Source organism: Oncorhynchus mykiss, chromosome 21, assembly GCF_013265735.2.
Source record: "Oncorhynchus mykiss isolate Arlee chromosome 21, USDA_OmykA_1.1, whole genome shotgun sequence".
Taxonomy (NCBI): domain Eukaryota; kingdom Metazoa; phylum Chordata; class Actinopteri; order Salmoniformes; family Salmonidae; genus Oncorhynchus; species Oncorhynchus mykiss.
This window is the reverse complement of record NC_048585.1, coordinates 19223172-19237281: the sequence shown is the minus strand read 5'-3', so window position 1 is coordinate 19237281 and position 14110 is coordinate 19223172. Positions and strand designations below refer to the sequence as shown.

At 44.0% G+C, this 14110-nt stretch overlaps 2 protein-coding genes across 2 annotated transcripts; one reads left to right on the top strand and one right to left on the bottom strand.

Annotated features, from left to right (window-relative positions):
* Nucleotides 1-3179: 3179 nt before the first annotated feature.
* LOC110499908 (inhibitor of nuclear factor kappa-B kinase-interacting protein) lies at nucleotides 3180-9284 on the top strand. The gene is made up of 4 exons (XM_021576967.2): nucleotides 3180-3839; nucleotides 4010-4127; nucleotides 6197-6418; nucleotides 6772-9284. Exons 1-4 carry the CDS (start codon nucleotides 3628-3630, stop codon nucleotides 7390-7392), a joined length of 1173 nt encoding a protein of 390 aa, XP_021432642.2. The 5' UTR covers nucleotides 3180-3627; the 3' UTR covers nucleotides 7393-9284.
* Nucleotides 9285-10647: 1363 nt separating this feature from the next.
* LOC110501017 (cytoskeleton-associated protein 4) lies at nucleotides 10648-13845 on the bottom strand. Its single transcript, XM_021578520.2, has 2 exons — nucleotides 13378-13845; nucleotides 10648-12159 (listed from the first exon to the last, which is right to left on the bottom strand). Exons 1-2 carry the CDS (start codon nucleotides 13684-13686, stop codon nucleotides 10933-10935), a joined length of 1536 nt encoding a protein of 511 aa, XP_021434195.2. The 5' UTR covers nucleotides 13687-13845; the 3' UTR covers nucleotides 10648-10932.
* Between the last annotated feature and the right edge of the window lie 265 nt (nucleotides 13846-14110).

The following is a 14110-nucleotide window of genomic DNA, read 5'->3' as shown; positions in this document are numbered from 1 at the left end:
TGTCAGCCAAAAAAAAAAGGATTTCTAGGTAAGTTAGTCTAGCCAGCTATCTTAACCTAATCATGGCTGAATTTCCAACCGAGCACACGGATCACGCCGACTGAGCACACGGATCACGTGCCCAGGGGCCCTACTACCACCAGAGTGCTCCCATTTGATTTTGTCGTTACTCTTACCAGATGTCGTATGAGCATGGCATAAGTCATGGCAAAATGTGCAGAATTGCAGGAAGTTTGCTTTAAAACAGCAACATTTTCTCTCCATCCTATAGCAAAATGTGCAGAATTGCAGGAAGTTTGCTTTAAAACAGCAACATTTTCTCTCCATCCCATAGCAAAATGTGTAGAATTGCATGAAATTAGCTTTAAAAATGCAAATAGTTCTCTCTGTTCTATTGGAAAATGTGTAGAATTGCAGTAAATAAGCTTTAAAACTGCAACATTTTCTGAAAATGTTAAATGTTGACTAGAATGTTAAAAAAGGCCATACAATTACACAAAAAAATTGGTCTTGGTCAATATTGAGCCAGCTCCGAACTGCTCTTCTTTCAGCATGATTGTGTTAAATAGACATGGGAGAGGACCTCCGCCTGGGGCCTCCAAATCATGAAGAATGCCCCTGCATGGCCCTTAGCTATGTGTAAAATTCCCACATTACCTTGCATAAGGGTAGACTTTCTTTGTTGCACCATTCAGGATTATTGTAAGGAAAATATAGAAACGCTATTGATAATCGATACTTGATATTGGGCACTTTAAAACTATAGTGCCTTCAGAAAGTATTCGCACCCCTTGACCTTTTCTGTCAACGATCTAAACAAAATACTCTACTGTAAAAGTGGAAGAAAAAATCACACATTTATAAAAAAATGTAACCTTTATTTAACTAGGCAAGTCAGTTAAGAACAAATTCTTATTTACAATGACGGCCTACTCTGGCCAAACCCAGACGACACTGGGCCAATTGTGCACAGCCCTATGGGACTCCCAATCACGGCTGGATGTGATACAGCCTGGATTCTAACCAGGGACTGTAGTGGCACCTCTTGCACTGAGATGCAGTGCTTTTGACCGCTGTGCCACTCGGGAATCTTCATTAAATACGTATTCAACCCCTCAATACATGTTAGAATCACTATTAGCAGCAATAACAGCTGTGAGTCTTTCTGGGTACGTCTCTTAAGAGCTTCCCACACCTGTATTGTGCAACATTTGCCCATTATTCTTTTTTAAATTCTTCAAGCTCTGTTAAATTGGTTGTTGATCATTGCTAGGCAACCATTTTTAGGTATTGCCATAGATTTTCAAGCAGTTTTAAGTCACAACTGTAACTTGGCCACTCAGGAACATTCACTGTCTTCTTGGTAAGCAACTCATCTCCCAGTGTCTGGTGGAAAGTAATCGTTAAGGACTCATCAGTCCTTAACGATTAAAAGCATAAACATAACATGATGCAGCCGTCACTATGCTTGACAGAGTGGTACTCAGGAATGTGTTGTATTGGATTTGCCCCAAACATAACACTTTGTATTCAGGACAAAAAGCTACTTTGCCACATTTTTAGCAATATTACGTTTGTGCTTTGTTGCAAACAGGATGCATGTTTTGGAATATTTTTTATTCTGTACAGGTTTCCTTCTCACTGTGTCAATTAGGTTAGTATTGTGGAATAACTACAATGTTGTTGATCCATCCTCAGTTTTATCCTATCACAGCCATTAAACTCTGTAACTGTTTTAAGGTCACCATTGGCCTAATGGTGAAATCACTAAGCAGTTTCCTTCCTTCCTGTCAACTGAGTTAGGAAGGATGCCTGGATCTTTGTAGTGACTGGGTATATTGATACACCATCCAAAGTGTAATTAATAACATCACCATGCTCAAAGGGATATTCAATTTCTGCTTTTTTTAAACATGTTTACCCATCCACCAATAGGTGCCCTTCTTTGCGAGGCATTGGAAAACCTCCCTGGTCTTTGGTTGAATCTGTGTTCGACTGAGGGACCTTACAGATAATTGTATGTGTCGGGTACAGAGATGAGGTAGTCATTCAAAAATCATATTAAACATTATTATTGCACACAGAGTGAGTCAATGCAACTTATTATGTGACTTGTTAAGCAAATGTTTACTCTGCAAAAACAAAGAGGTTGAATACTTATTGACTCAATACTTTTCAGCTTTTCTCTTTTTTTTATCAATTTAAAACATTTCGAAAAACATAATTTCACTTTTGACATGATGGTAATCATGGTAATCAATCAATTTTAAACTCAGGCTGTAACTCATCAAAATGTGGAAAGAGTCAAGGGGTGTGAATACTTTCTGAAGGCACTGTATGTAAATTGTGAAATGTAATTTGCTCAAGGCCAAATAAACTAAATGTTTGGTTACCCCCCTTTTTTGTGGGTATTTTTTTTCTTCCAGTGGTGAAAAGTACTTAAGTAAAAAATACTTTAAAGTACTACTTAAGTCGTTTTTTAAAATATATGTACTTTACTATTTATATTTTTGACAACTTTTACTTCACTACTTAAGAAAACGTTGTACTCTTTACTTCATACATTTTCTCTGACACCCAAAAGTACTCGTTTCATTTTCAATGCTAAGCAGCACAGGAAAATGGTCCAATTCACACACTTATCAAGAGAACATCCCTTGTCATCCCCATTGCCTCTGATCTGACAGACTCACTAAACACAAATGCTTTATTTTTTAAAGATGTCTGAGTGTTGGAGTGTGCCCCTGGCTATCCATAAATAAATCAAAACAAGAGAATTGTGCCTTCTGGTTGGCTTGAGATAAGGAATAAGAAATTATTCATACTTTTACTTTTAACATATTTCAGCAATTATATTTACTTTTGTGTTCCTTTGCATGAATGAAGTGCGCTCATAACTGTGCCCTTTCATTTTCTGTAAGTATATTTAAAACCAAATCCCTTTAGACTTTTACTCAAGTAGTATTTTACTGAGTGACTTTCACTTTTACTTGAGTCATTTTCTATTAAGGCATCTTTACTTTTACTCAAGTTTGATATGAGTACTTTTTCCACCACTGATTTTGTGTTCCTTTGCATGAATGAAGTGCGCTCATAACTGTGCTCTACTCTATTTGAGATTTTTCTGTGTCATCATTTATTCGCATTAATACCAATGAGCTTTTACAAACTTGAAATATCACCGTTTTTCATGTTTCCTCAAACGGTCTATTGGGGAACGTTGCCTAGGCCTACTCATCATATAGCGGGCGGCACGTTGTAATATTTTCAGGCGTCAGCCGTCGACGTGGCTGGCTGACGCATTTTGCTCTTTTTCCCCAAATTCCAAGGTTCGTTTAAGAGGTCGATTTCTTTACGGGATATGTAGACTTGTTTCTATGCTTGGGCAAGTAGCATGCTTGTAATTTTTTTTGATTATCTGAAATACCTAAATATTCTAAATTATATTAACATTTGAACTAATACATTTAACTTGAATTTGGATGGAGTTTCTTGCGCTAGTCTGCTACGAAACTTCTAGAGCTGTGGGCCATTGTCGCTTGCAGTCGCAGCCGCTACTTTGAATCAATTCCTTCTCAAGTGGGCAAAAGGAAGCTGCAAGCCGAAACTTTGTTGCAGGCTACAAAAATGCCAAGTACTGAAGTGAAGCAAAGGAAGAAGACCACGGCTCAGAAGCTAAATGACGAACCGGTTGAAACATCAAAGTACTCTTCCGAAGATGAAGCAAAATCTACCGAAGGAAATAGCTTGGCTGAACGTAAAAGCTCCTCGCCGTCCTCCCTGGATGTGAAAACGATAACTTGTCTACTGTCACTGATAGTTTGCATAGTGCTTACATGGTAAGTAAAAGTAAGCCTATTCATTTGCATAAGGCAAATATTTACTTATAAAGGCCCGTGTGCTTATGGATAATTCCTATTTACTTTCATCTCGGCCAAACAAGAGAAAATTAATAATTTTATGTTTGAGTTGGCCTATTCATTACTTTATTTTCCCCCATACATTACAGGTTTGTATTGCAGCAGAATGCAAGATTCTTCGACGTGGAAGAAAAGTACAAACTACTGTCTGGGAAGATTGCAAGTCTCCTTGAAATGGAGGAGGAAGTCATCAAGGTGTCCAAGAAGGTATGTTTTGTTTCTGTCTACCCATCTCTCTCCCGTGAAGAACAGGACACAAAAACATTATGCAGAGAAGTCTATGCTTTGTTATGTGTGTTTATGTCATTGTGTGGATTGGTACTGTCATTGTCTTGCTTGTCACATAATGTAGGCCCCTCCCCCTTATTATTTAGCCCCTGCAGACATGCCTGCATTATTCATGTATTTATTGCTGCAGTTATTCTTGCATCTTGGATTGTATAGCCTATCCAGTTGAATTGAATTCTGTGATCAAATCGCATTAGAATTGCTATACACATCTTTTGACTGAATGTGTGCATGGATTTGTACTTGTATGATTGTATTGAGTGTGAGAGAGAGTACTGAGGATCCCAGAGCCCTCCCCAGAAACAGCGATCCCTGTTTTGTGTTGCGGCTGCAGCTCGCCGCCTCCGAGGACGACCTGCAGGGGGCTCTCTCCACCTTCTCCCTGGTGACGCGCCTCGAATGTGACCTCTCCTCGCTCCATGCCGTCGTCATGGCGATGCAGGACGACGAGAACTCCGCCTCTCGCGATCTCCAGACAGTCAACGCCCGCTTCCTGAACGTGACTGAGCCGTGGCAGACGGGCCTGGCCTCGGTGACCTCTGACCTGGCCTCTCTGAAGACAGTCACGTGAGGCGCACGCTGGAGCCACGGACCGGGTGAACGAGGCCGAGCAGAGGGCCCGGGCGCTGGACGAGAGGCTGGAGGAGCTGGAGGACAGCACCCGGCGGAACACATGGGCCGCACCGAGGACGAGGATGCCAAGCGGTCTCAGGACCAGCTGGACTGGAACATCATGCAGCTCCACAAACTGGAGGACCAAGTCCGGAGCCTGCTCCGAGTAGATACCGAGTTAGTCGCCCAGCTAGAGGAGCACATCCCCCGGGCCCAGCAGTGCGAGGCTCACCTCCCGGCTGTGGAGGAGGCAGTGCGATCCATTCTGAGGCTGGGGGGGGGGACCTGGGGACGGCAGAGCGAAGGCTGGAGGAGCTCACCCTGCAGGTGTTTGGGACAGAGGACAACATGCTTAAAGCCCTGTCGGAGATCCTGGACATCAAGCAGGCTCTGGACGCCCTCCAGGCCCACAACAGCATCCTCAAGATGACAAATGAGTTGGCTGTTGTCAAGGAGACGCTGGGACAGCTCAGCAGGGGGGAGGAACAACAGGACAACCAGGATAATTCTGGGACGCCGGAGAGGGAGAGGTGAAAAGTCAAGGACCCAGAGCAGGATGAGCCACCCTAGCCGGTGCATAATGATGACCTCCGTGTGTTAACCATGGGAAGGAGTGGTCCTGTCATTCCATTTGTTTTAAAACTGCTGTCAAATCCTCACATAGTTAAACCATTGCTACATTGTGTGATTTGTGCATTTTAACTTGCTATTGCTAAAGTTTAGCGATACGTTTCATCAATAGGTTTTAAGTTCTTGTCTCACAAACATGCTACTATCTCATATGGGAACCAATCAATGTTATCTGCACTGGCTGCTGAAAGTCAGCTGCTGAAAGTCAGCAACTGAATGTAGCGTTTGCACCCAAACACTGCTCCTGTAATCTGTAAAGGATATTATTGTTGCCTTGTTGGTGTCTGAAAGGAGAACAATTGTGACCGGTACTCCAATATCATCAGGTACTCAAATGTTGAGTTTGTATACATTTTTTAATACACATTTTATATTTGAATGAGTTTGACAGTTATGCCAGTATTGCATTTCTAATAAATGCGCCTTATTAGTGTTTCTCTGAATCTTTTAAATGTTCAAATTTGGTTAAATCTATTGTAAACAAATGTCTTCTCGCTCCTATCTTGCATCTCTAGTAAATTAAAACCCGTCTCAAATATCTTAGTGTTACCCATTTATGTGCTCTATTTATTTGTACCAAACATCAGCTTTCTGTGTAACTTATGGACTGTCTGCCTGCATGTTTTTCAATGCATCCTATCTACCGGTCTATGACTGCATGATCTAGCTGCTCAGTCTTTTCCTATGTAAAGCTATTTTCTAAAATGGCCGCCCTGTTCTGTCTGTCCACGTGTTTCCTGGCGTAGTGTGAGGGTGTCCAGAGCTTGTTGGAGCATCTAGAGAGGCAGCCTGGTGGTCTCCTGCCCCACTTGGAGGCCCTGGAGCGGGATGTAAGCCGGCTGAAGGACTGGGCGTCCGGCCTAACGGAGAAACGCGGCCTGCTCCAGGACAGCGTGGCAGCACTGACCGAGGCTGTGGGACAAATCGAGGGACGGACCTCTGCCATCACTAAGGATGTCAACACTAAGGTTTGGCAGCAGCCTATGCTTTACTGTGCTTTCTTTAAAAAAATGATTTAAGCCATCTAGATGCCCTTAACTACTTTGGTAACCAGGATGTAATAACTCAGGCAATTACACAGGAACTGCAGATAAGATTCCTGAAACAATCACTGTATTGTAATAAGCTGGAAATAGTATGTTTTAAAGTAGTTACATGTAATAATACCAAGAACTTTATATTCCAAATACGTAAAGGTTGAAGTCTCTCAAAACCAGAGGCAACTTTTTGAACAGAACTGTGGCATTAGAATAGAAAGACAGTTAATGTAAAGCTTTGCCCATGAATCATCTTCCTCCTCTCCTCTTCCTCCATCTCCTAGGTGGCGTCGGTGCGGACAGACGTGCGTCGGATGGATGGGCTCCAGTCGGAGGTGGAGTCTCTCCTGGAGAAGGTACAGGAGCTGGAGGAGCGGGCCGCCCAGGCCGAACGCAGCATGGTCAAACGTATCGGCGACCTGCTGGCCGGCAGCATCGACCGCATCCAGGGCCTCAAGGGTGCCACGGAGCGCAACGCCCAAGACCTGGAGCAGCTCAAACGCCGCCTACCTGAACTGTTCGCCAACGACCGGCAGATCTCGGAGCGCCTGAGGGAGCTGGAAAGCGGCCGCGCCCGATTGGTCCGCACGGTGACCTTCGCCGGCGACCTCAAGCCCAAGGTGGCAGCCATCAAGCGGGACTTCGGGGCGCTGGCTCCGCAGGTGGATGAGCTGACCCTGAGGATCGGCCGTCTGGCCGAGGATCTGACCAAGAGGGAGGAGGACATCGCAGAGCTACGGCAGACATTCGCTAACCTTAGCACTGTGGAGGAGGACCTAGGAGTTGTGACACAGCAGTTGAGTCAGATAGTTGAGCCTGAGATGCCCGTAGTGGGAGGAGAGATGCTTCTGCAGAAAGTCAACATGAGTGAAGCCCTCCCTCAGACACTGGAAGGAGAGCTGTGAATTAGTGCTTTTCTATATGCTATAGATCTACAGAGTAAATGGCAAACTTTCAGCTTGTCACCAATCATTCCCTAACAATAAATTGCACATTTTTGAGAATCTAAAAACAGAGTTTGCTGATCTTTCTGTACACCCATGGTCGACCCCACCTAGCCCTTACAACAGGTACTTCTGGACCCCCCCCCCCCCCCAGAGTTCTTGATTAATATAAGCAATATGGTGGAACCCACAGAGGAACAGGTTACTCCCCCTATAATGTACATATCAGTATACTTTCCATTGACTGTATACCTATACAGATCTTTAGGGGGTCGAGAGGTAAGTCCTAGGGGTTAAGTTGAGACTAACTGGGCCTTTTGTCTAGAATGCTGACTAACGTATGTTGCGTTACAAATTGTATCCTTGACTGAACCTGTCCTATGAATAAGTTGCCATTTATTGCGATGAATCTTGTCCTAAGGCAGAGCTGAGCAATTTCCACCAGAAAGGCCAGTGGCAAAGTCCAAAATTCTCTATGGAGCATCAAAATGTGCTTGTTGGACTTCATTTAAGTTTAGGGTTAGGGATAAGGTTAGCAGTGTGGTTTAGGTTAGGTTTAAAATCAGATTTTATGGCTGTGCCAGCTAGTGACAAACCTGCCGAGCTGCCTCCAGTACATGAGTCATCCCAGTAAATGCCAACCTGTGTCCTAGGAGGCTGGAATGTTATTTATTTGAGAAAAATGGCATCCATCATGGTGGATGAGAGGTCTTGCTGGTCCACAGTTTTGGAATGTGAGCAGTCTCTTGAACAGTTTCCCCCTTATCAGTTGTCAGTCTGGCCAGTGGTGGGGTTATAACAACACTGCTTGACCCCTGTGTGACCTGCACACGGGTATGTATTCTCAGGCTAAGGGGCCTGTTCAGGAGGAATGTTATGCTACAATATGATTCTGTTCTGTCCAATAAGGAATGATGTCAGCGCTATACATTCTGCCTGCAATGTTCTCAATAGTTCAGTGCTGAATACATGCCCTGGGATTTCACATGGCTAGCTAGTCCTGCTAGTTTCTACATATCTCTGCCATGAATCGAAATGAGTCTGTGGTTTAAAGGTATAGGGACCTAAAATAGAATACTGAATGCTGCAGCCCGCAAGGCAATGTAGCTTTGCCTGTGTTTACACCAGGGTGTGCAATCTGTCACCAGGAGTTTATTCAATGGGGCTGACTGCAGAGCAATGCAGGTAGAAATGTGTGACACAGAGCTGTGATTCATGTCAGAGTTTTTTCTGTTCTGTGTTTAACATTTTCATCTGCAACATTGCTGACTTTGCAGTCCTCTGGAAAAAAAACCTTGGGCTTATTCAGTGGGTCAGCCGTATGTTCTGATAGAAATATGTTGTGTAGAACAGACATGACCATCTTGTGGGATAGGGAAGCATGCCAATCTATTGATTGCTTTTCTAGGGCTACTCCGCTGAGTAAGCCTCCAGGTGTTTTACAGGAAATGTATGTCTGAAGGAGGAAGTATGTATCGGAGCTGAACAATGAGCTGACGACCTCACAGCCAATCACCAAAGGCCAATCACAACTTGTTTAACATGCACATTGGCACGTCATCTCTAAAGATAGAGTTGAACCTACACATACCTGGAATTGCTCAACGACAACCCGACATTAGGGCGCAGATTGCAGCTGGTCTTTGGGTAAAGAGTGTGGACACCATACCACTGTTTTAACTAAAGATAATTACATGTACAGATCACACCACATGTATTTACTGTCTCCATTCATTTAAACTGTCACAACCCCATTGTAGTGGTGTTAGGACACTGCAGAGATCGTGTTTTAAAGCCTTGGATATATTGTTCTTCGTGTGAGAGGGATGTGCTTAATAAATTGTCAATTTGAAGTTTGTGTGTACTCTGTATTCCATATACATGTTTATGCGTTTCCTTGTTCATGTTGAGGAAATGGCACCTGTTGAATGGAAGGTTTGTGTGTGTGTGTGTGTGTGTGAGGAATCAAATCAGGTTATAAGTGGCCTATCAGGAAATGATTGAATTAGCCTCAAGCAATCTCTTTCCCTCTTCAGATGAAAAGTAATTACTTTCAATAAATTCTCACTTGACTGTCCCAGCAGTGTTTCCTAATTAAATATTCCAATAGGCATCACAGACTTAAGTCCACTTATATAGTCAGTCTGAAGCGCCAGGTTATATGTCAAATGGCATCCCATTCCCTATATACAGTGAGCTCCATTAGTATTGGGACAGTGGTATTGTTGTTGTGGCTCTGTACCCCTGCACTTTGGATTTGAAATGGTATAAAGTGCAGACTCAGCTTTAATTTGAGGGTATTTACATCAAAATTGGGTGAACCGTTTAGACATTACAACACTTTTTGTTCATATACCCCCCCCCCCCCATTTTAGGGGACCAAAAGTATTGGGACAAATTCACTTATGTGTATTCAAGTAGTCAAAAGTTTAGTATTTGATCCCATATTCATAGCACACATTGACTACATCAATTATGTGACTACAAATGTGTTGGATGCATTTGCTGTTTCTTTTGGTTGTCAGACTATTTTGTGCACAATAAAAATGAATGGATGCTACCATGATTACGGATAGTCCTGAATGAATCGTGAATAATGATGAGTGAGAAAGAGGCACAAATATCATACTCCCCAAACATCCCTACCTCTCACCATTACAATAACGGTACTATGTCAAGCAGTGCTGTAATTTCCAAACTGTTCACACAATGTGGGTGAAAATACCCTCATATTAATGCTGACAGTCTGCACTTTAACCTCAGTCATTATATCATTTGAAATCCAAAGTGCAGGAGTACAGAGCTAAAACAACAAAAAATATGTTACTGTCCCAAAACTTTTGGAGCTCACTGTAGTACACTAATTTTACTAGAGCCACATGGTCCCTGGTCAAAAGTAGTGCACTATATAGGGGATAGAGAGCCATTTGGAGCACAGACCTAGAGTGAGCCTTTAAATGAACTGGGAGTGCTTTAACCTTGTAGCCTGTATCCTATGAAGGATTTTATATGATCTTTATCCAATGATCTTCTAGAAACAGACCGACCCACTCTCACCTTTCACCTCAATACTCACCTCCAGTGAGATTGATGAAGTGTGGTGGTGTGCAAAATGGCTACCTTGCATCTGCCACGGAGACGGTTGGAGTGAGTTAGCCCCATACAATGTACGATGAAGATTTTATAATATACATGTAAATCAATTCAAAGCCTTGTCTACACAGAAATGTGGTGGCCCAATTTAATTTTTGTAACAAAACACAAATCAGTAAACCATAACACGCTCCTGAACAAGAGCTTATATTGCAAGTTGGGTTTGTGAAACCACCCGTAACAGAATCTGACTAAATCAAAAACTCAAATGAGGAAAAATACAAATAAACAAACAAAAAACTACAGTGCAGTGTTGTGTTAAAATTCACAGCAGTCCACGTTCCCCATTTCTCATTGACCCAACCCAGTCTACCCCTCCTGAACACTACCCCCTCCTCCTCCTTCTCCCTATGCTCCCCTTACACCTTCTTGCTCTTCGGCTGAGGCTTTGGTCAAGGCCTCCAATGAGCTAATGGTCTTCTGTAGTGACCCCTGTAAGGCTTCGATGGCCTTCTCATGGCTCTCCAGCTTGGCAGCTTTCCCCACCAGGCCATCCACGGTGCTCTTCAGCTTCTCCAGCTCTGGTGGGGGGTGGCTGGTTGACTTGGAAACTTCCAGCTTCTGCTCCAGCCCCTCTATCTGCTGGCCCAGGCTAGAGTCCCTGGAAGCCAGATTGGTCTGAGCGCCACTCAGTGCAACCACGTTGGACTGGAGCTCCCCTAGACTGCCCTTCAGCTCCTCTAGCTCTCCCTGTAGAGTGGCCCGGGCCTTCTCGGCTGCCGTGCCCTGAGCGGCGAGCGTGCTCTCATGGGAATCGTACTTGGCAAGAAGAACCTCAAACTTGGAAGTCAGGTCTGTTAGCGATGCGGCCAGGGAATCTCCGCCCTCCTCCACCACTTTTAGTCTGACCTCCAGACCGTCGGACCTCTGCTCAGCCCTGGCCGATTCCCCCTGCAGTTCCTTCTCCAGACTGTGCTGAGCTTCGGTGGCCAGCTCCAGGCTGCTCTGCAGGCTCTGGTCCTGATCGGTCAACGCCTGGATGCCTGCCTCTGCCCCCGAAACCTGCTGCCGCAGGCTCCCCGTCGTCTCCTGCACCAGCAACCTCACCACCTCCACTTCCTGCGACATCGAGGCTATTTCCTGGTTACGGGTCTGGAGCTCCACCCCCACCGCGGCTATCTGCTCCCTCAGTGAATAGGCAGACTCATCGGTGGCCTGCTTAGTGGCGCTGAGCCCGGCGACGGTGTCGACAATGGCGGACAGTTCCTGCCTGATTAGCTCCGGGTCCTCCATGTCATCCAGACGGGCTTTGAGGTCAGCCAGCTGACTTTGAGTCTCACCCTGGGCCTCGGTGAACTCAGTCACGCTGGCCGCGATGGAGGCACTCAACTCACCAAGGCGCTCCTCCACCGTCTTCTCCAGGGAAGAGAAGTCCCGCTCTCTGGCCTCCTTCACCTCCTTGATGCCTTCTGACAGGTCAACCAGCAGTTCGTTCTGGAGCCTCTGAAGAGCCTCCTCCACCCGCCGTATCTCCACCTCGCCCTTCCTCACCGCCCGGCTCCCCACCTCCTGCTCTGCCCGCATGATGCCCAGTGCCGATTCCAACCCGTCTACAGCACCCCTCACGTTGTCCACCTACACAACCACGGGGGGGGGGGGGGGGGGGGGGGGGGCAACTCAATATTAGGGAGGTGTTCTTAATGTTGTGTACACTCAGTGTATTTCAACCTTTGGTCATCAATACAAATTAGGGCCTTAATGATTATTCGATTAGTCTTTAATTATTAATCGGTCACATCCATACTATAAATACTGTATGTATACATAAATAATATAATAGCCACATTATCTAACACTATTACTACTATTAAATTGTATAACACATGTTTAGTCACACCTATGTACTGGATGTACTGGAAACACAGGTACAATACATTCCAAGAAAGTTGGAAGAGGGTGGAAGAGCCTATCCCTGACCAGTCATTTGCCTGACAAAATAGTTTTTTGCCTTGGTAGTTATTGAAATAGACTTTATAGCTTGCAGTGAAAGACAGTTAATCCCATACTGTAGCTTTATACAACAATAGTTGACACAGCCTCACATAGGACGTTTACATATAGGAGACTGCAATGCATGTTTCAGGATTTACTTGTTGAATGTGTGTTCTTAGAAAATGTTTTTCCCTGCTGGGTTTCTTTACCACGTTTACCTAGTTACAGTAACTCATGAGTAGGTTACGTTGCTTTATTACATAACTCAGCTATTTCTCAGCCTGTGGGGTAGATCTATATATGCAGCTTTAATAAACAACTTTAAGCATCCAGTTCAAACTGGTTTAGTTCAAACTGGTCTGGGAGATCTCAATTTATGCATGACAAGTTAAGTGAAGTTACATGAAGGCTTGAAAAGAAGTGAATGGATGAAGGAAGGAATAGCCGATTTACCGAAATAATTCATGCAGGAACATAGCTAGCTGGATAAAAATGTAAGATAATTTATAGGATGCAATGTGCATACATTATATCAATGCATTCCTCAATTCTATAGAAATATAACATCCCTTTTTATTATAAAGAATGCAGTATTTCCATTAACCTGGATTAGTTTTTGTTGCAATGTCAGTACTCTCTCTCTCTAGGAAAGAATAGCATAGATTACATCTGTACTTTTCTTGTGCCAGCTCATCAAGCTTTTGGAGGAGGGGGAGATGGCCCTCTTCTAGCCATTTCTTCTCTGTAGTCTATATGTTCATCCTATCTAGTTTTGGTGTGCGGTCTTCAACAGCCTGCCTTATCTCGTGATCTTGTCATTAAATGGCTAGTGGTTAGTCCTAAATCGATTGAATTGCTTACCCGTTGAAGAACATTCTCTACTTTGTACGCAACCTCTGCATTTTCCCATACGGTCTCTTCATTTCTGCTGCTGATTTGATGGACTTCTTTCAACACTTGTTGTAGATAAATAGCAGCAAAGCCCGCAGCGGCTACTAATGCGATATAACATAAAGCTGCTATAACTTTGACCCAACTCCCTGACCCCGATCCCTGGATTGAGGGGCTACCATTACTACTAGGTTTCGGACTTTTCTTCGCCACGTCATCATGCGTGGGTGAAGCAGTCTTTTCGCTTAAATTGTTCTTGTTTCTGTGTCTCGCAGTCATGCCTGATGTGGCTTTCTAACAGGGGGTCCGAGGAAGTGTGAGGCTGGTCTCTACAGATGCTGTGTACTGTCTTCACTGTACATTTAGCGTATCAGTGAGCGCGATGTGGCTTTCCTAGAACTCCGTTCGCGTCGAGGTATGCAAAAAAAGGGGCGTCTCTCTTGTTGTGGGACCTGACTTTCTGACTGCAAAATTGGTGGCTGTACTTGCCTTATGTCTCCAATGCCTATAGAATTATGTAATCAAGACTTCAGAAACACAGTAACTAGTTCTGATAAAGTTGAGGAAATAACTAGGCCTATTTATTTGGAATAATAGAATTAAGCCCATTGATGTTTCATGTCTTTCAAACCCTGTTTACATAAGCCAAAATCCTGTTATAGGATAGCCTAAACATGTCTAGAAAAATAATGATCTCAGAAAT